The following is a 22,322-nucleotide window of genomic DNA, read 5'->3' as shown; positions in this document are numbered from 1 at the left end:
GCACCAAGTGAGGGCCTGCCAGCGGAAGTCCAAGTGGAGCCCCATGCAGTTCGGTGGGGCTCCTGGAAGGCTATTTGCTGGGGGTAGACAAAGGCCTGGAGAACTCGGGTGTGAAGAGACCAGCTGCCGTCTGGATCACAGTCAGAAAAAGCTTCTGGGGTATGAACATTTAACTAACACCCCCACACCTCATTTTGAGTGGCAGAATGAGGTTGAGTGTCACCTTCGCTTTGTTGTGCTAATGACATGTCCTTGACTTTCCAGAAGACTCTGAGGGGGGAGAACAAGCCTTCACCAGAGACCAGCTTCTTGAATAAGTTCCCAAGTGCCCCTTCGACTTGGAGGGGGAATTATGTTTCGACAGAGGCATCTTCTTATGTTAGGCAACGTAAGTCTTGTCTCCCACTCCAGAACTGACTTCTGGGGCATATGGGCACATGTATCGTACAACTTTTGAGTCATAACCAGAGCTCAAGAACCAAAGAAGCACACTGTGTGCATTGATGAGACTATTCTTTTCTGCAATTGCAGCAAGGCTTAAATAGTTTAGTTTTCAGAGGGGACATTGTCCATGACACACTAAGGTCGAAAGGTGCAGAAAGAAAGGAACTGACATCAGATTACAGGGTGGTGCTTATATGTGGCTCTGTTCCATCACTTCAAGGGCAGAACGGAGTAACCATGGAGCCACACAGTGCCACCTGCTGGTGTGGAGGAGCACTGTCTCAAAATACGCAGATCCAATTTGGCACATGGGGATAGTTTAAAGGGAAGGAATCTGTGGTTCAAAGTTTCAATCAGAATATCTACATTATAATGAGAAGTATATGTGTTTAATTGTGATTAGCATAATTTAAATTAAAAGTCATATACGAAAAATACGATATTTAGGTTTAAAATATATAAAACAATGCATTAGCATTAATAAAATATACATGTAAACTCAAAACAATGAATAAAAAAATAAGTTTAACAAACAATAAATTTATAACAAAAGTAATTCTTAATTTAAAAATATTACTATTTTTTAATAAAGAATAAAAAAAACCTGTATTAAAAAAGAAACACATTTGAGATGTAAACAAATATTTAAAAATATTAAGGGGAAAAAATATTTATAAAAACAAATGATAATTATTCACAGAAAAATGTAGTAGTAAAATAACTTGCTAGTTCAATCACTCAGTCTTGCCTATTCTTCGAGATCTTATAAGGGGGACTCAAAGATTTCTTTTTATACTCCTGATGGAGAACTAAGCCTACAAGTAAACAGATTTTCCTTGTATTTTATATAAATCAGAATATCATTAATATTTATACACATAAAACCGATTGGTAAACTCATCCACCACACAGGGAGGTGGCTAGGACCACATGTTTAAGCCTCTGCTCTCATAGATGTATTCATGCTTCAATTGAAAAAATACAAGAGTTTTTCCTCAGATTCCAATAATGCAACAAGCTTAAAGCGAGTCTTAAGTTTTTTTTTTTTTATACTAAATCGATCAGACTTCAACCACGAAGCAAATGCAAGATGATTCTATAGCTAAGGAGCCATGAAGGAAAAAAACCCTCTATCTATTCCTTCATGCAGCAATGTGGAACTATTAGCTAGCACCGAGTGTAAAAAGAATGATGAGAAAAAAAAAAATCAGTGAGAAAGATTGAATATGCTACTTACCAGTATGCATCTGTTCTTGGCATGTAGGGCTGCTGACATTCATATTTGTGCATAGATCGCCGCCTAGTGTTGGGTCCGGATGATTGCACATTGTTGTCCTGGAAGAGTCTTCGAAGTATCCTGAGATGGGTGACTCCTCCCCTGGACCACAGTGCGCATGGGCATCCTCTCCATCCCCAGATTGTTTTTCGCCATTGTGGCAGTGATGGAGTAGATACAGGAAGTGATGACCATGCTATACAGTAATTCTGAGAGCTGCAGCTGCGACAGGCGCCGGGGAGGAGGGTGGGCGATATGAATGTCAGCAGCCCTACATGCCAAGAACAGATGCATACTGGTAAGTAGCATATTCAGTTCGAGGCATGTGGGCTGCTGAATTCATATCTGTGCATAGAATACACAGCAGTACCTCCTATTAGCGGTGGCCACCCGTGCCAGCTGCAGCAGTCTGAAAAAGAGTTTTGAGAACAGCCTGTCCTACAGCAGCCTGCTGTTTTGAGTGTACATCTACACAGTAGTGTTTGGTAAATGTATGTATAGTGGACCATGTGGCTGCTCTACATATTTCTTGTAAAGGAATGTTTCCCAGGAAAGCCATGGACGCCCCTAACTTCCGTGTTGAGTGGGCTCGTGGTGGAATCGTTAATGTGCGTTTAGCTTTTTGATAACAAATTTGGATACATTTAACGATCCATCTGGCTATACCTGCTTTGGAAATGGCGTTGCCTTTGTGTTGTGGAGAGAAGGCAACGAAGAGTTGTTTAGTCTTCCTAAAGTTTTTAGTTCTGTCAATATAGTACATGAGGGCCCTCTTTACATCTAGTGTGTGGAGCATCCTCTCAGCGACATTTTGTGGGTTTTGAAAGAAAACAGGCAGTTCAATGGTTTGGTTCATGTGGAACTGCGATATTACTTTAGGCATGAATTTGGGGTTGGTACGTAGTACGACCCGGTTTGCGTGAACTTGTATAAATGGCTCCTGAATGGTTAGTGCCTGGACTTCACTAACTCTTCTTAAGGAAGTGATGGCAACCAGGAAAGCCACTTTCCAGGTGAGGAATTGAATCTCACAAGAATGGAGAGGTTCAAAGGGTGGACCCATTAGTCTGGTGAGGACCAAGTTGAGGTTCCACACCGGTGCTGGGGGGTGCCGTGGGGGAATCACCCGTTTAAGTCCTTCCAAGAAGGCTTTGATGGCAGGCACTCTGAATAAAGAGAGGTGATGCCTGTTTTGGAGGTAGGCTGCTATTGCTGTTAAATGGACACGTATTGAGGTGTATGCCAGATTGCATCGGTATAGGTGTAATAGATAGCAGATTATGTTCTGAATAGATGCGTCTAGCGGGTTAATGTGATTGTTGTTGCAATAAATGACAAACCTCTTCCATTTGGCTGCATAGCAAGCTCTGGTAGTGGGTCTCCTAGCTTCCTTAATGATCTCCATACAGTCAGGTGGCAGGTTTAGGTAGCCAAACTAAGACTTCAGGAGCCAGATTGCCAGGTTCAGCTGTTGCGGATCTGGGTGTTGAATTTCTCCATGGTTCTGCGTCAAAAGCGCGGGTTTGATCCGTAGCCTTTGATGCGGCACCACGGAAAGTTCCAGAAAGGTGGTGTACCATGGCTGGCGTGCCCATGTTGGAGCAACCAGGATGAGTGTCAGAGAGTGCTGTCGCAGTTTGCGTGCCACCAGCGGTATCAACGGCGCTGGGGGAAAAGCGTATGCAAATCTGCCGGACCAGTTCATCCATATCGCATTGCCCTGCGACTGTGGATGTGGGAACCTGGCGGCAAAGCTTTGGCATTTTGCGTTTTCCCTTGTGGCGAATAGGTCTATCTCTGGATGACCCCACTGCTGGAAGTACGGTTGGAGTACTGATGGGTGTAACTCCCACTCGTGCATCTGGTGGCTGTGCCTGCTGAGCAGATCTGCCATCTGGTTGTCTTTGCCTGGGAGGTGTTCCGCCATGAGGAATATGTTCCTCTGAATGGCCCACTTCCACATGCTCTGAGCCAGATGAGACAACTGTGGAGAGTGTGTTCCTCCCTGCTTCTGTATGTAGTACATGGCAGTCATGTTGTCCGTCCGGATAAACACGACCTTGTTGCACAGGTGTACTTTGAATGCTTTCATTGCCAGGAAGATTGCCATCAGTTCTAGAAGGTTGATGTGCATCTTCTTTTGTTGTGTAGTCCATAGTCCCTGCACTGTGTAATTGAGTACATGAGCTCCCCATCCCTGGAGAGACGCGTCCGCTGTCAGTATTATTTGTGGAACAGGCTCTTGGAACGGTCGGCCCTTGCAAAGGTTTTGTGGATTCCACCAATGCAGAGAGTTGTATGCCCGACCGCTCACCAACACTAGGTCTTTCAACTGTCCTTGAGCCTGATTCCACTGACGTGCTAAGCACTCCTGAAGCGGGCGCATATGTAGTCTCGCGTGTGGGACTATGAAGATGCAGGAGGCCATCATGCCTATCAACTGCATGAACACTCGCGCCGGAAGGGAGTGTTGAGGTTTGAATTTTGAGATCAGCAGTTGCATGCTGTGGATTCTCACTAAAGTTGGCTGAGCTGTGGCAGCCAGAGTGTTGATTGTAGCGCCTAAGTACTGTTGTACGTGCGCAGGTTGGAGACTTGACTTTGGGTAATTTAGTGAGAATCCCAGATCGTGAAGAAGGTGAATGGTGTGGGACATGTGGGCGGCACATTGTTGTGCTGATTTGGCCTGAACTAGCCAGTCGTCCAAATAAGGGAAGACGTGAATATTTTGTCTTCGCAGATGTGCGGCCACTGTCGCCAGGCACTTGGTAAAGACCCTGGGTGCTGTTGTTACTCCGAAGGGGAGAACTTTGAACTGATAGTGATTCCCTTGAATGGTGAATCTGAGGTATTTCCTGTGTGAAGGGTGTATTGGTATGTGGAAGTATGCATCCTTCAGGTCTAGTGTAGCTAGGAAATCCCCCTGAGTGAGTAGTGGGAGAACCTGTTGGAGGGTGAGCATATGGAAATGCTCCGACAGTATATATAGGTTTAGGGGTCGCAGGTCTAGGATAGGTCTGAGCGAGCCGTCCTTTTTTGGGATCAAGAAGTACAGAGAGTACACTCCTGTGCCCTGCTGAGCGGTGGGCACTACTTCTATGGCCCCTTTTGCGAGCATAGCAAGCACTTCTTGCTGGAGTAAATCTAAGTGTTCGGCTGACATAGGACGGTGCTTTGGTGGTATGTTGGGTGGAGTGGAAGTTAGTTCCAGACAGTACCCATGTTGAATGATGTCCCTGACCCACCTGTCTGTGGTGATGTTCTTCCATGCGGGCAGGAACAGCTGGAGTCGTCCCCCGACAGGTGTTAAGTGGTCGGGGGGTAGGGAGAGGGCGTCACTGTTTGTTTTTTGGGGGAGGACCTGGTGTTGCCATATCCACGTCCTCTACCCTTGGCGCTGGATCCACGATATCCACCCCTGTTGTTTTTGTCGTAGGTGGTTTGTGTGCTACCTTTAGCATACTGTTGTTGTGACCCCTGGCCCCTTGACGTTCCCCTATTTCCAGTGCGACGAAAGGAGCCACTACGAAATTGTTGGGTTTGTAGCGCCCCCATAGATTTGGCAGTATCTGTGTCTTTTCTTATTTTCTCTAGGGTAGTGTCAACGTCTGGGCCAAATAAAAATTCCGTGTTAACCGGTAAGTTGAGGATATTGTTTTGGATCTCGGGTTTGAAGCCTGAGATGCGTAACCAGGCATGGCGTCGTAACATGACACTTGTGTTTATTGCCCTGGCCGCTGTGTCAGCTGCGTCTAGGGCGCATTTTATGGACGCATTAGTGAGGAGTTGTCCTTCTCTAATGAGGAGCTCCGCTGACTCTTTATACTCCTCTGGTAGGTGTTGGAGCAGTGACTCTAGGGTGTCATAATGTGACCTGTCATAACGTGCCAGGAGTGCTTGTGTATTGGCAATGCGCAGGATATTGGCTGCTTGCGCTGCCACACGTTTGCCAGATGTTTCAAGGACCTTTGACTCTTTGTCGGGGGGAGGAGCATCACCAGTTGTCTGTGAGTGGGCTCTTTTGCGAGCGTTGGCAACCACCATAGAGTCTAATGGCAACTGACCCCTAATGTATTTAGGGTCACCAGGTGCAGGCTTATATTTCTTTTCAATCCTGGGGTTTAACACTCGGGCTCTGGTGGTGTCCTTGAAAATGTCTTTGGCAGGCTTCAGAACCCCTTTAAGCATGGGCAGAGTCTTGACAGTTCTTTCCGAAGATGCGAAAGTGTCAAGCAGGAAGTCCTCCTCAATGGCGTCAGAGTGCAGTTCCACCCCATGATGAGCAGCTGCCCGTTCGATAAGGGCATTAAATGCGGCCGTGTCCTCTGTAGAAGTTTTAATATTGTAGAGTTGCGCATCCTGAGCATGTGGCGTGACACTTGGGTCTGTGGGGTCATGCCACGTCTGATCAGGATCCTGTGTGTCATCGGGATCTGCGTCCCCGGGGTAGATGGTATCGTCCACACCATATTCCTGCATTGGGTCCGATTCTGAAGGGGTAGGAGAAAAGGACTGCGGAGCTAGTTGGAGGGGATGGAAGTGTTCTTGTAGCACTGGTTCCTGCTCCGCCGGTAGCTTGCGTTTTAGAGGAATTTTGTATGGCACCTCTTCCCTGACTGGCGTGATCTTGCGCTTGTGGAGCATGAGCCTGCCAGTGTCGGCGTCGATAAACTGTGGCCCTGAAGGGTCGTGTTCTGTTAGGCCAGAGGTGGTGGACTGTGTGTGGAGGACACGTGTCCGAATTTGAAAGAGTTTCGGTGCCGATGTCGGTGGCAGCCCAAAGGTGATGTTGGTGGGCTCCGAGTGCACTGTACCGGGTGAGGTAGTGTCGGGACCCAAGGTAGAGTGGAGGGCTACCTGGTCCCGGATACGTTGGAGAGATGCAGAGACCTGCTGCACAGCAAACTGAGATGGTGGTTTGGTGGGCATCTTGGTAGTAGGTGTGGAGGCCGACCCCGACTTTTTTGTCGGAAGGGGGTCACTGGCTTGAAGGGATGCATCGATAGTCGACGTAGTCGAGGACTTCTTTGGCATCGGTGCTTTAGGCGTCGACGTTTCCGAGGCGGCCATTTTGACTGCGGAGGCGACGGGCTTCGGTGTCGGCGCCGAAGGTGTCTGTGCCTTGTGGTGCACGAGGGCGCGCCTCTTCTGAGCGTCGACCGCGTCTGCTGCGGTGAGCTCGGCGCCGAAGTCTTTCTGTACGCGTTCGGAGCCGACGACTGTTTTCGGCGTCGGTGCCGGGGCAGCGGACTGTTTCGACGCCCTTGATCCGACCACCACCAGTTTCGCTTTCGATTTTGAAGGGACTGGAGCGATGGATGTTTTTGGGTTTAACATCCCGGTCGTCTTGGGTAATATTGGCTCTTGCATAGTGTTCAGTGCCGGGCCGGAAGGCGGGGCCGAGGAACCATGGATTAGGTCTTGGGTAAGGCCCGAAGGCAATCCCTCGACCGGAGCCTGACGACTAATTTCGGCCTCCGTTTCGACGGATTGGCCCAACTCCTCGGGGGAGCTGTCTTCTTCAGCCCCATAGGCTTCGTCGATGTCCCCTACCTAGTCGACGGCTTCTTCACGTCGAAAGAGCTCTTCGTCATCGTCGTCCGATCGGAAACCATGCTCCGAAGCGGGGCTAGATAGTATTTCTTCCACGCTCTCGGCGTCCTCGTCGCTGAATATGTTGGTGGGTGCGGGCGCTGCCTGCTGCGCCTCGAGCCTCGCTGCCCGTCGGTTCCGTAGAGTTTTCTTGGATCAGAACCGCGCGCAGGCCATGCATTTTGATTCGTCGTGATCCGGCGAGAGACATTTGTTACAGACCGGGTGGACGTCGATGTGAGGGTACTTGGCGTGGCACAACGGACACCTCTTGAACGGAGTTCTCGATTCCATCGTCGATGGAGCGTCGAAGTTTGGACCAATTCGAATCGAAAGTTTGAAAAGGGTGTGGAGCACTAGGACTAGTAGTCGACACCGAACGGTAACTGTACCGATGAAAACTATAGGCCTTTTGGCCTAAACTAAGTATTCCGAAGTTGAGCTAAGATAGTTGCATCCGAACCCAATGGCGGAAAAAAACAATCTGGGGATGGAGAGGATGCCCATGCGCACTGTGGTCCAGGGGAGGAGTCACCCATCTCAGGATACTTCGAAGACTCTTCCAGGACAACAATGTGCAATCATCCGGACCCAACACTAGGCGGCGATCTATGCACAGATATGAATTCAGCAGCCCACATGCCTCGAACATAAACAACCAGCCAAAATGGGCACCAGCCTTGTGGGTGATTTTTGGAGGCACAGTCTAGGCAGTGATTTCTGGCAAAGAACAACCTCATCACCAAGCGACTGCTCTGAGAATCGGATTTGTAGGATCATTCTTCATAAGAGCCTCGCTTCCTTCAGTCACTCTTATGCCATAAGCCCTTGGCTGACCCAGAAGGGCTCATCGTGTGATAACATGTAAGATTGTAAAATATGATCCAGTGTGGACAGCTCCATAGATGACCAACTATTGTTTTGCATCTATAATTTAATTGATCAATGTAAATACTAAAGGGTTATTTACACATCTAGGCGTGAAGAGATCACTTTGCTGAAGAGCAAGAGTTGGGGGAAAAGATGGCAGGTAAACCATTTAATTATCAAACTTTAAAATTACCTTCAGAAGAAAAGAAGGTTGAATTCTCAGAGAAAAGTTCTAAGGAATACCATGGATAGTTGGTAGAAACACAGCCAATATTGTACTCGCCCTTCTGGCTGAGGTAATGGTCACTTGGAAAGTTACATTCCAAAATTCACACTGGATGTTAGATTTCTTCTTCGCTTCAAATTTAATACCATTCACTTTTGAAAGGGGGTTGGAAAGGAGTAGTGGGGGAGACAGATAGAAGGTAACGTCTCAAAAAATTCTGTGGAACATTGAAAAAAATTTCACTGGAGGACACTTTTTGTAACTGTAACAGCTACCCGTAACCTTGTACTAAGATAAAAGCTGTATTCAGTTAAATAAAGGGGAAACCATCTCCAGATTCTATGGCAAATAAATCGGTTTTTCCATCCACCCGGTGTATAATGTTTTTCATTTGAATATCTTGCCTGCAGACATTCCACCTACTATAAAACTTTAATACAGTCCAGAGGCAGGCTTAAATATCCATACTGAAGGTATTCAGTAGCCACAGAGCCTGGTTCAACAATGGAAAGCTGTGACGAATGGTGCTGTCCCGGACAGGAGATCCAGTCTGCATGGCAATCTCTTTGATAGATCGGTGGAATGTCCAAAAAGAAAAGGTGTCTGGATTCCACCACTGGTGTCATCAGCACGAACTAGCATGAATCCTTATGTAGTGGTATTAATTATGGTTTTCAGTAAAAGAAAGGAATGGAGATTAACCATCTCATGAAAAGGGCATTACCCTTGGACAATAAGACCCCATGTCTCAATATTCACCTCTTCCTCCACCGCCCTCTTTTCAATGTGTGCACCTTCTAAACTGCTCTTGCAGGCAAAATATTTAAAGTGACTTTTCTGAATTTATTCTGTATAATGGGGAGACACATTTTTCCTTCATTTTGCTGTGCAATGCCATAATTTGATAGACAGTCTGACCCTTTCAAAGGGTTGCCTGACCGTGTGGGCAGAGACATGGAAATGCTGCTGGTCTTCGCTGCCTGGAGCTGCCAAAGGCTGGGCTCCTCGTAAGGATGCCTCTGCTAGTACTCTTGATCCTGATGCTGTAGCAGATCTTCCCTCTACTAGAGAGGTTATATCTTCTCCTGTGTAAAACCCCTTACTGAGGAGCTATGCTCATTTTTGAAAAAGTATATTTTATATTTAGAGCACCTGTTCTTACAAGTGCGTTCGGAGATCAGTAAGTGAGCACCCGTAATAAGAAAAACACAAAACTAGCCCCTAGTAATGAGTTACAGCAGACAACTAGTGACGACAGCACAATAAAGTAACAACGTGGAATTCAAACAGCACGAGGGAAGCTCTTGTGCTGCAGTCCAAACATGGCACGTGAGCTTGCAGCAGCTTCAACACAGACTGTCGTTATTTCCTAGGCACAGAGGAAGTGCGTGAGGAACCCACGCTCCAACTTCCCTCACTATCTCCAAAATGCATGCTCGCTTAAGTAGCCTGCAAGAAGGAACTCCACAGCCTGTAGGAAGCAGCACAACTGTGACCGTGCATCTAAGAAACAGTCAATTGCTTCACGGGTGAAGAGCAGAAGAGGAATAAAATTATGGGGAAAAAACAAAGGTATTTTAGGTCAGAACTGCTTCTTCCTGTACCATGTGTGACACCTTCAGCCAGTGTAGCCTGTGAAGCCTGTTGCACACTGCAATCTCAGATTCATAGTCTGGCGTGCAAGACTGAAAATATGGGTTCAAAATTCCCAGTATAGAAACTGCTGTTGGCGGAAGGTGCCACACATCAAATCAGGTCAATTGGCAAGATTCGTTGCAATTGGCGTGGTGTGTTACGGTCAAATTTAGAGACAACCACAACCAAAAAGAATACATGGTTTTTGGGAGGGCATAAAGGAATAATATCCCCTCGTTTATATAGTGGTATACACATTCACTTTTCAGGTGTGCGTTCTTGGTTGCATTGATCTGTGGGGGGTTGTCACCCTCCAGGTCCACATCCGTTGAGTTGCTGATAGGAGTCCACCTGGCAACCACTTGGTAATTATGAAATGTACATCAGAAAATGGGAACAAGCATGAGTGCTGTCAAAACATAAGGTTTTTAGCACATTTTTTTTTTTAAAGAATTCTGTTTGTCTCTGGCACCATCTTCTCTTATCCAATATTTTTTTTTTTTTTTTTTTTAATCAACCACTGCATTCTTGAGGTGGAGATGGTCTCCGGGCCCTGAAGAAATTGCCGCAAATATTTAGGGAATGAAACATGTCGGCCGTTGAGGTTAAAATGGTCTACACATGCCATCTTTTTTACTTCTTTCACATTACATGGCATAGATGGAAGATAGAGGTCACCTACATTTCTACAACTCACTCTTCTATTATCTCTGACATTAGTTTAGAGTTAAGTCGCATTCTTTTCGGTCAAGAAAATGCAGATGATGACAGAGTGAGTACCAACCAGTAGCTCCATGGATGGTGCTTAAGAGGCACTTTCTGACCCACCTCACATTTTTTATATCAAAAATCTTTGCAAAGATATTTCTTTGCTAGCCCATTTTTTAGACTATTGGCTGGTGGGCTTGCGACCTGTTTTGAGTGGTTAAGGAACTTTTAATACGATTAACACATATGGGTGGGCATGACTAGATAAGCCAGCATTGCCTTACCAAGGAGTGAGAGAAACTCATTTGGTAAAAATTGTTCGAAATAGATGTGTTTTTATAACCAGGTCTTGATTTTTGAAAGATACGTTTAAACCTATTTAGAGAAGGTGGGGGACAAAAGAAGGTGGGCGACAATAAGCGGCCTCATACCGCTACAAAGTCAAGGAAGTCCTCAATGACAAAGCATCTTAATACACAAGAGGGGGCACCTTATTCCATCTATTGTATAGAACACATTTAATTTATGGGGAGAGTCAAGGCAGGAATATTGCCTTAGTCTTGTAAGACCGTGAAGGCCCAATCTCGGAGGTAGCGCCCTTCTATCTCGGTCTCTATGTTGGCTTGGGACCCACATGTTCAAGGAAACAGATTTGTGCTTTGAAGATGGCCCAACTTCATCAGAAACAAATGGCCTTCATATCCTCATCATCAGCCTCCAATAAGGCATCTTGCGACAAATGTTACTCCGCTCAACAGTATGACTGTCAGGAAGCCAAACAATACACAAAGCCTATTCATACCCCCTTAACATCCGGTCAAGGCATAAGGGACATCAAAGATAACAGGCACAGCAAATAAAAATGCACAGCTGTAGCAAACAGATGGAGTCACATAATGCACCTAGACTATACAAGGAGATTACAGATGCTCAAAGACATTGAAGAAAGCAAAACACAACCAGAAGGTAGAACATGTTAAAATCATGTGTTCTTGATACACAGGGCAGAAAATGATTCAACTTCTAGCTGGCACTACCCTACCCTTCGTTTCCCTGCTGCCTTAGTGACCATGCCAAACTACTTTCTGAAGCTATTGCCTTCTATAGCTAATTTCTGGCAATTCTCAATTTAGAAGCAGGAATTAAAATGGCTTCTTCATCCCAGCAAAAAAGAAAATGCTACCTTTAAAAGGACACTTTTAGATGGAGAAACCTTTAAATCACAAGTGTTCTGGAATGCTGCATATAGCTGAATATATTAATTGTTTATGGATATTAATGTAGGCCACATGATGGAAAAACTGACTTCAGCGCGCCCTGTCCAAAAGCACTCATTACCTATTACATTAAAACTAATTTTAACTGCCAGTGTGCACGTTATGTGAATTAATTACACACTCCATTACCATAAAAGGCAGTGCAGTTCTTCCTCCTGGAAACTCATGAGGTTTTCTAATGGACGAGGAAGCTCACACTCACCCAAGTGATGGCCGGAAAGAACCTGCTCGGTCCAGGGTGCCCGTCTGCTCCACTATGCATTGTATTATGCAGAATCACACCAATTCCCCAGCTTGTAATTTCCCCTGCACATCATACAACAGATTATTTGTTCTACAGTCAGAAAGATAAAGAAAAAACATTTCTCACCCAAACCAGTGATCCTGAGCAGGTGCTGCGTCCCCTGCCGCACCGAGGGGGAGAGAGTCAGGTCCACGAAAGCCTTCACATTGACCTTATCCACCAAACTAAGCCAGAAATTGTAATGAGGCTGGACGGGGTCAGAAGGCATGGTGTCTGAGAAGGAAAGGAGATACCAACGCGTTAAAGTTCCCCATAAAGGAATAAACTGGGTCCCTAAAATTTTGTGGGTATTGAACTCAATTAGAATGAATGTGGAGAAAACCGAAACACGGACTGTAAACAGTAACTTGACACTTGTTGGCCTAGTCCAAATGGATCCTCTATTGCCAACAAAATTTGTAAAACATAAGGAGTTAAAATGGACCATTAACTATCCATGTTTAACCAAAATTCAGTATGCTCATACTTTCCATCTTGGGATACTTACCAAAAAACCTTTCGATCTAAACAGACGGTGGCAAAAGACTTTCTACTCAAACTTTCCTCTGCCACCCAGATGAATCATGATACTGCCATGTTTTTCCGTATCTTACAAATGTTTCGCCAAGGGTATTCCTCTACTTGCTTAGTCAGCTTGCAGAATGGTTGTACATGCTGTCATAGCCTCCAGGAACGACTACGGAAATTCATTATTCTTGGGGACACCTCAAAACCTGCTAAACCATCTTCAAACTGCTCAAAACCTGGTTGCCTCTCTCCTCCCTAATACACTGCCCTACGCCCCTTTTCCCTCTCTTGCCATACCTGCACTGGTTACTCATTCACAAATGCATCATTTTCAAAGCCTTCTACTTTATCTTTTGAGCAGTAAATAGTGGCCCTGTCTATCTTAGGAAGAAATCGACTTTTACAAACAGCCTGGCCAACTATGGGCAGCTTCTAGCTATCAACTTACCATGCCCGTATTAAAACTCTCTAGACAAGGAGGATATTTTCCTATTTGTCACCCAACTATTAGATTTCTCACCCCGTTGACATCACTCATTCCCCTACTTTTAGATCATTCTGTAAAAAGTTAAAAACCAAGTTATTTGTGCAGACTTGGGCTCGCTTGGGCAATGCATATCAGCAGCAGGACACTTGGGGGTATCCATTTGCAACATAAATCGATGACTCAATTAACCATTAGCTCACACCTAGATTACACCAAATTCCTTTCCCTAGGGATCCTGGACAACTTACTACACACATTTCAAACGGTCTAGAACGCTGTGCCTGCATGATTAGGAGGACCCTAATATTCTCTTATGCAGTCCATTACTCTCACTCCTCCACTGGCGCATTCAGTTTACAACACTACACAATGTTTCTAGAGCAGGCATCTCCAACGAGTAGCTTGTGAGCTACTGGTAGCTTACCAGCTACTTGTAAGTAGCTCTCCTGTGTCCAGTTGTTGGAAAGCATGTAAAAGTGTGTATTTACAGAAGTGATAAGTCAATGTTTAAATGAAGGATCGGGGAGGGCGAGCGGGTGGTTATCACTAATATTACCTTGGTGCCAGGAACATTTAAGCAACATTTAAGTGTATTATGTTTTATCCACGTAAAGGCCTTTCAGATTGACAATGCTTTTTTTTACATTACGGCTGGTAGTCCTGCCCAATGCACATAGGTGATCACTGCCAATAATTTTACATAGGCTCGTCACTAAAGTAATATTGTCTGATGGGGTCACTATTACAACACTAACGATATTAGTAGCTCAGGAAGAATGTTATTGATCATAAGAAGCTCGTATTACAGAAAAAGTCAGATTTCTATTCTAGAGCTCTTCCAAACCAAGCACATACCTTCAATAGGAGCCATCTCAAGAGATCGAACCCTGGCCATTCCTCTATGATTATCTATAGATAACCTATAGGTTGTTCCAAAATGTATTAAAAGCAGGACTGGCCGCAGCAGCTTCTCATTCTGCTCAGCTACACTGTGTAATTCTTTGCTGGAAGCTATCCGCCATGAAGACACCCTTTGTTGTTTTAGATGTTCTCTCAAAATCACGCTTTTGCCAAGCTATTCTATCCTTCTAAAATATCTAGCAATTTCCCCTTCCACTAATCTAACGCCAAGAAACCTATAGTGATCATGTGCTTTATAAATTCTACCAACGTAACATGAAGTGCGCCAGAGCAGCCGCTATGTGGCACAGAACTCAACAGTCGAAACCTAACCAACATAAGCAATTCCCCAGAAAATATCCATTGCCCCCCAGTACTTAGTCCTTATTGTGATTGTTCATCATTCACAACCAACAAGGTGAATAAAGTAGCATCTCTTAGTTAAAAATGTTTATATTTCCAGTCCAACTGTACAAGACACTTGGGATCGAAAGTAGCAGCCAGAAGGCTTTAGATCGGCCACAGCAAAGCGAGGGTTTACCTGAAGCCAGGGATCCAAGAGGAGCAGACGTCTCCCTCGTTTATACCAGACAGCCCTGGACATGGACAGGTGTTCTCACTTGCTCATCAATGGCAGAGCATCCTCTTCCCTTCAGTAAATGAAGAGAAGAGATTCCCCAGCCCCAAGCGGGGCACTCCCAACAAAAGCAGTGCTACTGAACACGGAGAGAAAGTTGCTTACCGAGGTCGCCTATCTCCACATGGCCGAGCACATACAGGCCTCCTTTCTTTAGGTCGTTGATGAACTTAATGAGCTGACAGCTGGTGCGGGGATTGGAGACCATGAGAAGGATTTGAGGCCGCCAGAATTTGACATGTTCCTTCCTGATGTCGAGTAGCAGAAGGTATTTCCGGACCTAAAAGAAGGTCATAGACACCACATCAGGCAAAGGAAGGGGTGTAGCAAAAAAGAAAGCAGAACATTCTGAGATGAAGACCATAGCAGCTACGTAAATGTCCAGCAGCTTGCATTGTTTGAGCTCTCCATCCACCTACACAATAGAAGTGATTCTGTTCCAAGCTTTGTGCAATACAAGTTCCATCACTCAATGAAATCTATAAATCTTTGAAATATCGTTCATGTCCATAAAATGGATTCAGAACACTTCACGATATTTCTTCAGTTGGAACAGCAGGGACCACTGGGAAGGTGTGGGTGAAGGGGGTGCAGCCCTATCCAAGTCTAAAACAGTAGAAGAGAGAGAGGGATTTGATAGTTATGAAATAGCATCTTGACATTTCTTGTGGTGTTTCGGAGGATATATTGGGCGGTTGATGGACGGAGGGGCAGAGTAGACAGAAAAGCTTCACTGGAACTGATGTGGCGAATGCAAAGGAGTGACAAAGAAAGGAAGAAGCAAGCGAATAAAAGAACGACCTACTCATGGGCATAACTGAAGGAGATGGAAGAATAGGGGAGGAAATAAGAGCTTCCAAGGAATCCAGCCAGTGATGAGGGAGACCAGCTCTCTAAAACAGCATCAGGGCAGGTCACTTATAAATCAGTTTGAGAAGCTTCTTTAGGTGACAAAGGAGGGTCATTTCATTGTCTGGTAAAAGGAGAGGCTCAATCCAGAGGACCTACCTGGTGGAAGATGAGGGCCTGGCTGATATAGCCCCAGCTACTGGTGGTGGAACGGAAGTGAATGAAGCCCAGCAGGATCACCATGAGCACGATGCTGCCAGAGGCATACGCAGGGTTAATCATGAACATCATGACGAAGCAGCTGACGATACCAAGCAGACACGTGTGCCAGCTAAACACCTGGAACGTAGGGCTAGAAAGGAATATGAAAAAAGGTTCTAAGACACAAACTAAGCAAGAAATGACACCACAGCAGGACATGGGTAGGCACGTCTTAATGTCAAATTTAGGAAAAAAACTTAGCACAGGCTACCTTTTCCCTCCAATGACGGCTTGAATTGCTTCAATCACTTGTGATGGGTTATTATTTCTGTAAAGGGGGTATCTCATTAGGGGCGGTCCTTGAATTCATGTAACAAGGAGCTAACCAAACAGTGGTCTTATAGCGTGATCCACAAATGTAATTCCTAAAAAGAAATCTGCATAAAGAATCTGTAGCTGAAACACAGGCATTTCGCGATGGTGAATTGTTAAAAGTCATGTCACCAAGACTCAATCATTATGTAACGGTGCACTTGGTTTTGTCCCTTTCAAAGTGCTGCTGCTCAAACACAGGAAATCCAGACTGGTGGAGGTGTAGAGGCACACAAATCCAAACCCTAGGCTTTTGTCCTGTAGCCAAAATTAAAACTAAACGCCCAAATATTCGTAATAAACGACTGGTCCTTCGCAGATCAACGGGAACTCTCCCTGGTAGAAGATCGAAGAGCAATAGACGCCCATGTTTATGTGAGAAGACTATTATGGTCCAAATAGAGTCTAGTACCTTGGGAAGCCCATGACTGAAGGACTGGATATAGAAGCACATGTTGCATGAGATGGACTGAATGGACCGCCTGATTTTGGAGACACCATTATGGGACTCCACTAAACTGGCAAAACTACACGGGGTACCGGGACATAGACAATGGGACATGCTGGGTATCTCTAAACTCGGAGCCCTGAGAAGCGAACAAGGACAGTTGACATCCGAAGAACTGCAGAGGCAATACAACCTATCTGAGAGGAGGTGAGGGGGGGTCTGTTCCTACGATATATGCAGGTTAATAAAATACTTCATGACCTTCTGGGTTACACCCAGGACCTAGAAGAAAAACCCACTGGAATACAGTGTACTAGTGACTCCCTTACATAGACTCGCCATCTGTCACATATAGGCATATTCTACATTCCTGGTAAACTGCCAGCCTTCCCTGCAGACACGAAGAGGAAAATGGGTGGGCGACTTAAGCAAATAGAGGACAATGAGTGGGGTGCTGCATGCTGATATCAGGGGGGAGTGGCCATTTGGGTGGTATTTCGCTTAATCCAGCTGAAATGTCTTCACTGGGCCTCCAACACACAAAAGAGGGTGCATTCAATGGGTGCAGCAACCACCAACCAGTGTTGAAGGGGATGCAGCAGGCAAGGCACCCTATTACATATGATTCGGGAAAGCACACAACTACATTGATTTTGGTCGAGGATACAAAAGACTTTCCCAGGTGGTGAGCAACAACCTGGTGCTCACTCGACTGATAGCCCAGGGGGATCTGGGAGGGAAGTGACGTTGGCCAGATACACATTGGCAGTCTGCAACACTCTTGGCTGTGGCACGGAGGGATGTTGTGCGTAAATGGGGGAGCAAGGCCCCTCCAGCGGTTTGGGACTGGACGTCTACAATGGAGTGGTGAAGACCGGCAGAGGAACCAATATACCAGGAGAGAGGATGTCCTCAAAAGCATGGTAAAATATGGGGACCCCTGGCTGGAGGAGGCAGTAGAGTGAGGGGGAACAACCGAGGCCCTGAGATGGGGTTACGGGGAGTTGTAAAAACAACAGTTGATGGACAGAATGCAGAACAAAGTCATACATTCACCGCAGTACAGAGATCTAGGCCTAAATCCATCTTTTTTCGCTCACCATGCCATTCCAGTTTGAACCCAGCCATATGCAAATCAGCCATGACCCTGTGCCTCATGGGAACAGTCCAGCCCGAACTGCCAAGCCAGGTCCTCCCTGGACTGGAACCAAGCATCCTAGGACCGGTTTCAGGGTTTCACCCCTCTTCAGCCAGGATAGCTTGATTCCAGTGGCATGGAGAGCACGGGACTCATGTCTGAGCATGGACTGTTCCCATGAGGCACAGGGTCAAGACTGATTTGCATATGGGCATGTCTGAACTGGGGTGGCGTGGTGAGCAAAAGAACGATGGATTAAACCCAGATCTGTGACTGGGGGTGAATGTTTTGCCAATGTGCAACATTCCGTCCATCATCTTGTGTGTTTTGCTGTTCGCCCTATTTTGGAAGGGTATGCCCAGACGTGGGTCCCGTGCTCACTATGCCACTGGAGTCAAGCTATCCTGGCTGAAGAGGGGTGAAACCCCGAAACCGGTCCTAGGATGCTTGATTCCGGTCCAGGGAAGACATGGCTTGGCAGTTTGGGCTGGACTGTTCCCATGAGGCACAGGGTCAAGACTGATTTGCATATGGCCATGTCTGAACTGGGTTGGCGTGGTGAGCAAAATAACGATGGATTAAACCCAGATCTGTGCCTGGGGGTGAATGTTTTGCCAATGAGCACACGTTAACCATCTTGATAGAGAAAGCAGCAGTCCAACAAACCGGACTACATTGCTGCTTTGTTGATTTTAAGGTGGCCTTCGACCGACTGCCTCAGAGCCTGCTGTGGCAAAAACCAGAGTCCTGGGGCATACCACCGACCCTTCTACATGCTATAGTCCAACTCCACTCGAAAACATAGATTAGAATCAAGCTGGGTGAAGGCTCCCACGTCTCTAGGACGATTGGAACCAAAAGTGGTGTCAAACAAGGCGGTGTGTTGGCGCCAGTCCTTTTTAACTTGTTCATACCGGATTTATCCCCAATACTTGATAGCATTAACTGGCACCCCCTCAACTAGACGGAACCCGCATCAGCAATCTGCTGTATGCCGACGATTTGGTGTTGCTAAGCCAAACAAAAGTAGGCCTACAGAGGTTACTTGTTGAATTGCTCCCCTACACAACAAGAAACTACCTAGAGTTGAACTTACTGAAAATAAAAACTCATTTCTTTTGGGAAGCATAAATGGTCACACGGAGGGTGGTATTTCAATAATGCTAAGCTTGAATCAACACCCCACTACAAATACCTGGGAATCTTTGTTGATACTAGATGTTCATTCGTCAAGCAGAAAGAAGCACTAAAGGCCAAAGCTTTGTCACTAGAGGCCACGGCTGCGAAACTGTCACAACAGCTACTTGGCCCAAGTCTCACCCCTATGCTGAAAGTGATGAAGGCAAAGATAACCAATTCTCTGTCATACGGGCATGAGATCATGAGGGGCTCAACAAGCACTTTATTGAACAAACTAACAATCAAAATTTATAAACGTGTGTTCCGCCTGCCAAAATCAGCTTCACCAGCCCAAGTCCGTCTCGAACTAGGCCTAGTAGACCATCATGGCGTAGAGGCTGGCGCGTTCATAAAGGTTTGCAACAGATTGCGCCACGCCCGGGAGGGCTCCTTGGAGGCCAGACTTTGGAAGGAAATATGGAAAAGCCCTAATAGCCAGAAAAATCGACATCATTTGGATCACAGCCTACAATTACTTGGAGTTGAGGAATTCTGGGGAACAAATGCCCCACAGCCGGCGCTAAAGGCGATCATCAAGAAGAACGTCCGGCACTGGTCCTTTCGTTCTGACAGGGCAATATTGTCAAAGAGGAAGCACGCATGGGCAGTGATTTTCAATTTTAAACCAGGCATTGAGTCACCCTACTTAGCAAGCACGTTTGCACTTTACTGGAAACAAAAGTTTTTAGCACTGAGGATGGGTGAATGGCCTTTTTTGAAGAACCTTCCTGAATGGCATCGTTCCAACAATAGCACTAAAGGCAGGATGTGCGGCTATTACTCCGAATCCATTGGACACATAGTCTGTGTATGTCCCGCAATGCTTACAGACAGACGGTCTCTATTGTGAGAAGAATGGATCAGGCTAAAAGTTCGATCATGCCGCCAAGCGATAACAGCTGCCTTAAACCCGGACAACACGAAGCTGAACATTGGGTTCACCAAATGTGCCAGTAAAGCGTCAAAACGGTTGCAAAATTCTAAAGCTGCTGAATCTCTCTTACTTCAGCAGAGCGGCATTTTGTCTACAGGTCCCACAACAGAAGTTTCGACTGTTAATAGTTACCGATCTGTATCTGACTTTTAGCTGAATTTTAACTGCTTACATTGTTTTAGCGAATTGAAAGAAAAACACAGTTTTGTAATTTTTATTGAGTTGTCTTTTTTTATGAATGAATTAAACGGGTTTACATTGTAATGGTTTTAGGAAATCAAACAATCAAGTATTAACCCTACTCATAAAAGGCATTCTTTTGCTGCAGACTCTTCAAAAGGCAACACATTTAAAAAGGCAAGGATAAAACAGTTTCCAAACCACTGATAATACAAAAGTGAGTGTGCAGTACAAGCACTCAATGGCAACGACCCAACAATCAGTCATGGGAAGCGTGATCAACCGCAGCACCAGAACAGAAGAGCAAATGCGTACAGCAAAAACTCACCGGAAGTTGGGAGCTGATGCCCACTCTAGGGCCAAGCATGCAAGGTCCACGGCTGCATATGCCATCAAGTAGAACACAGTCACAATGCCTGCAATGCTGTTCAGCTTCCCCGCCAACAAGACCAGCTGCAGATGAAGGGGGCAATGTTACGCATACAGTGAGAGCAGTTTGGCCTCAGTCTACAGGGCATACTAGTGTTACCTTCCCTGGTCCAGGGCCAAAGAATGAGGACTGTTTAGAAAGGCGTATGCACATTTATTTAAAAAATAACATTATGACTAGCTTGGCATGGTTTATTAGGAAGAACATCCTTACTCACTTTCCGCATCGTATCTACTAGGATACCACGCACTCCCTTCCCGAAAGACGCTTAATTACATGCAACTTGGAAGCAAAAGTGAGGATAGCCTTAAAGAGGAAGACATTTGTCTGTTTAATTGTATTTGTTTCCACTGATTTTATACTACGGTTTGGACAAAGTTATATTGCATCTTGATTGCTATTTCACATCTACAATGCTGCTTAAAAACCGCTCGCTCTCAGTGATCTCTATGTGTGGTTCCCACACCAGCCAAAGGATCATGAGACCAACCACAGTGACACCTTCACACTCAATCATACAGAACAGTTCCATCTGAGGGTCATTCCCAGTAATTCCATTGCCTGCCAGTTACTTGCAAATACCCTGCATAACAAACCCACACACTACAACCACCACCACGGTAAAAACACCCCACATCTTAACTCTCACAATTCTTCCACATCTTCCTCACTAGACAAACTGTCACATAACCAACAGGGACCCCTCCTCCAAACACACACAATTACAACTAAACAATCCCACCAAAGAACACACACTATTTCTCTCACAGCCTTTCAAACAACTTTATTACCCCGCCCAAGCACTGATCCACCAGCCCCAGCTCCCAAATAAAGAATCCTTTAGACTTCCAGAATGTCAACTCCCATCACAGTACACCATAAAACAGAAACCCAATAAGGCCTGACTAAAACGTGCAATTGTCCTACCACAATTCTTTCACCCACACTTCAAGACCTCCCAATCTAGTTAACCATCTTCTCTCCAACATACCTATACCTTGCCAAATCTATTCACAAATTACTCAAAACAGTACATAAAATGGAGCCTACGACACACACTACATGAATTAACTGTCTTCAGACAAAACACAACCTCTACCATGCACAACTGTACAAGCAGCCAGGTGAAGAAAACATTTGCACACCCTGTAAGCTATAAGCTTTTTCAAGAAGCACTGAACGCCAGTCCGTTACTACTGCTCCCATCCCAACATCAAACTTGTAACAGAACCACAAAAGCGCACTATAAAGAATAGTATCAAACAATAAAACCTGGAAAACCACAATTTCAACTGGCTTGAAATGTGCCCTAGAGATGACATGCATTTGGTAAAAACCCACCAGGCAGATTTGATTCAGAATGGCCACACAAGAAATTAATGTTTGTAACCTTTCACAACCAAAGAGGTTAGGATGCAGTGGAGTGTGAAAGTGAGTCTCCTTTCGGTTGAGAAGCATCAGAGAGTTGCAGACTCAAGCAGGGAAATTACATCCTGGCACTGTCATTTTTAATGTTGTAGTGCATAGGCAAAAATTCAATGGGTGCAGATCAGAAATATGATACACTGTTTTCTTTGAGACTAGAAAGGATGCTTCCTGACCTCTCACATGGAAGAGATCTATTTAGAAAGCCCCCTTTTAAAGAGTCACTTATTCCTTTTCCAGAAGGTCAGGCTTGTGTCTAACATTTAAATCTGCCATTCTCTGTGCCTTTAGATTCGGTCACAA

At 45.5% G+C, this 22,322-nt stretch overlaps 1 protein-coding gene across 1 annotated transcript in view; it reads right to left on the bottom strand.

Annotated features, from left to right (window-relative positions):
• SLC12A9 (solute carrier family 12 member 9) overlaps window positions 1–22,322 on the bottom strand; it is a 194,250-nt gene that overhangs the window by 17,039 nt on the left and 154,889 nt on the right. The window contains exons 10-13 of the mRNA XM_085639354.1: window positions 20,493–20,617; window positions 15,872–16,064; window positions 14,969–15,143; window positions 12,399–12,545 (exon numbers count right to left, since the gene is read on the bottom strand). Of these exons, the coding sequence (XP_085495480.1) occupies window positions 12,399–12,545; window positions 14,969–15,143; window positions 15,872–16,064; window positions 20,493–20,617 (640 nt within the window). The remainder of the gene's footprint in view (window positions 1–12,398; window positions 12,546–14,968; window positions 15,144–15,871; window positions 16,065–20,492; window positions 20,618–22,322) is intronic.

Source organism: Triturus cristatus, chromosome 12 (assembly GCF_964204655.1).
Source record: "Triturus cristatus chromosome 12, aTriCri1.1, whole genome shotgun sequence".
Taxonomy (NCBI): domain Eukaryota; kingdom Metazoa; phylum Chordata; class Amphibia; order Caudata; family Salamandridae; genus Triturus; species Triturus cristatus.
The sequence above is the reverse complement of the archived record's forward strand: the minus strand, read 5'-3'. Positions and strand labels throughout refer to the sequence as shown.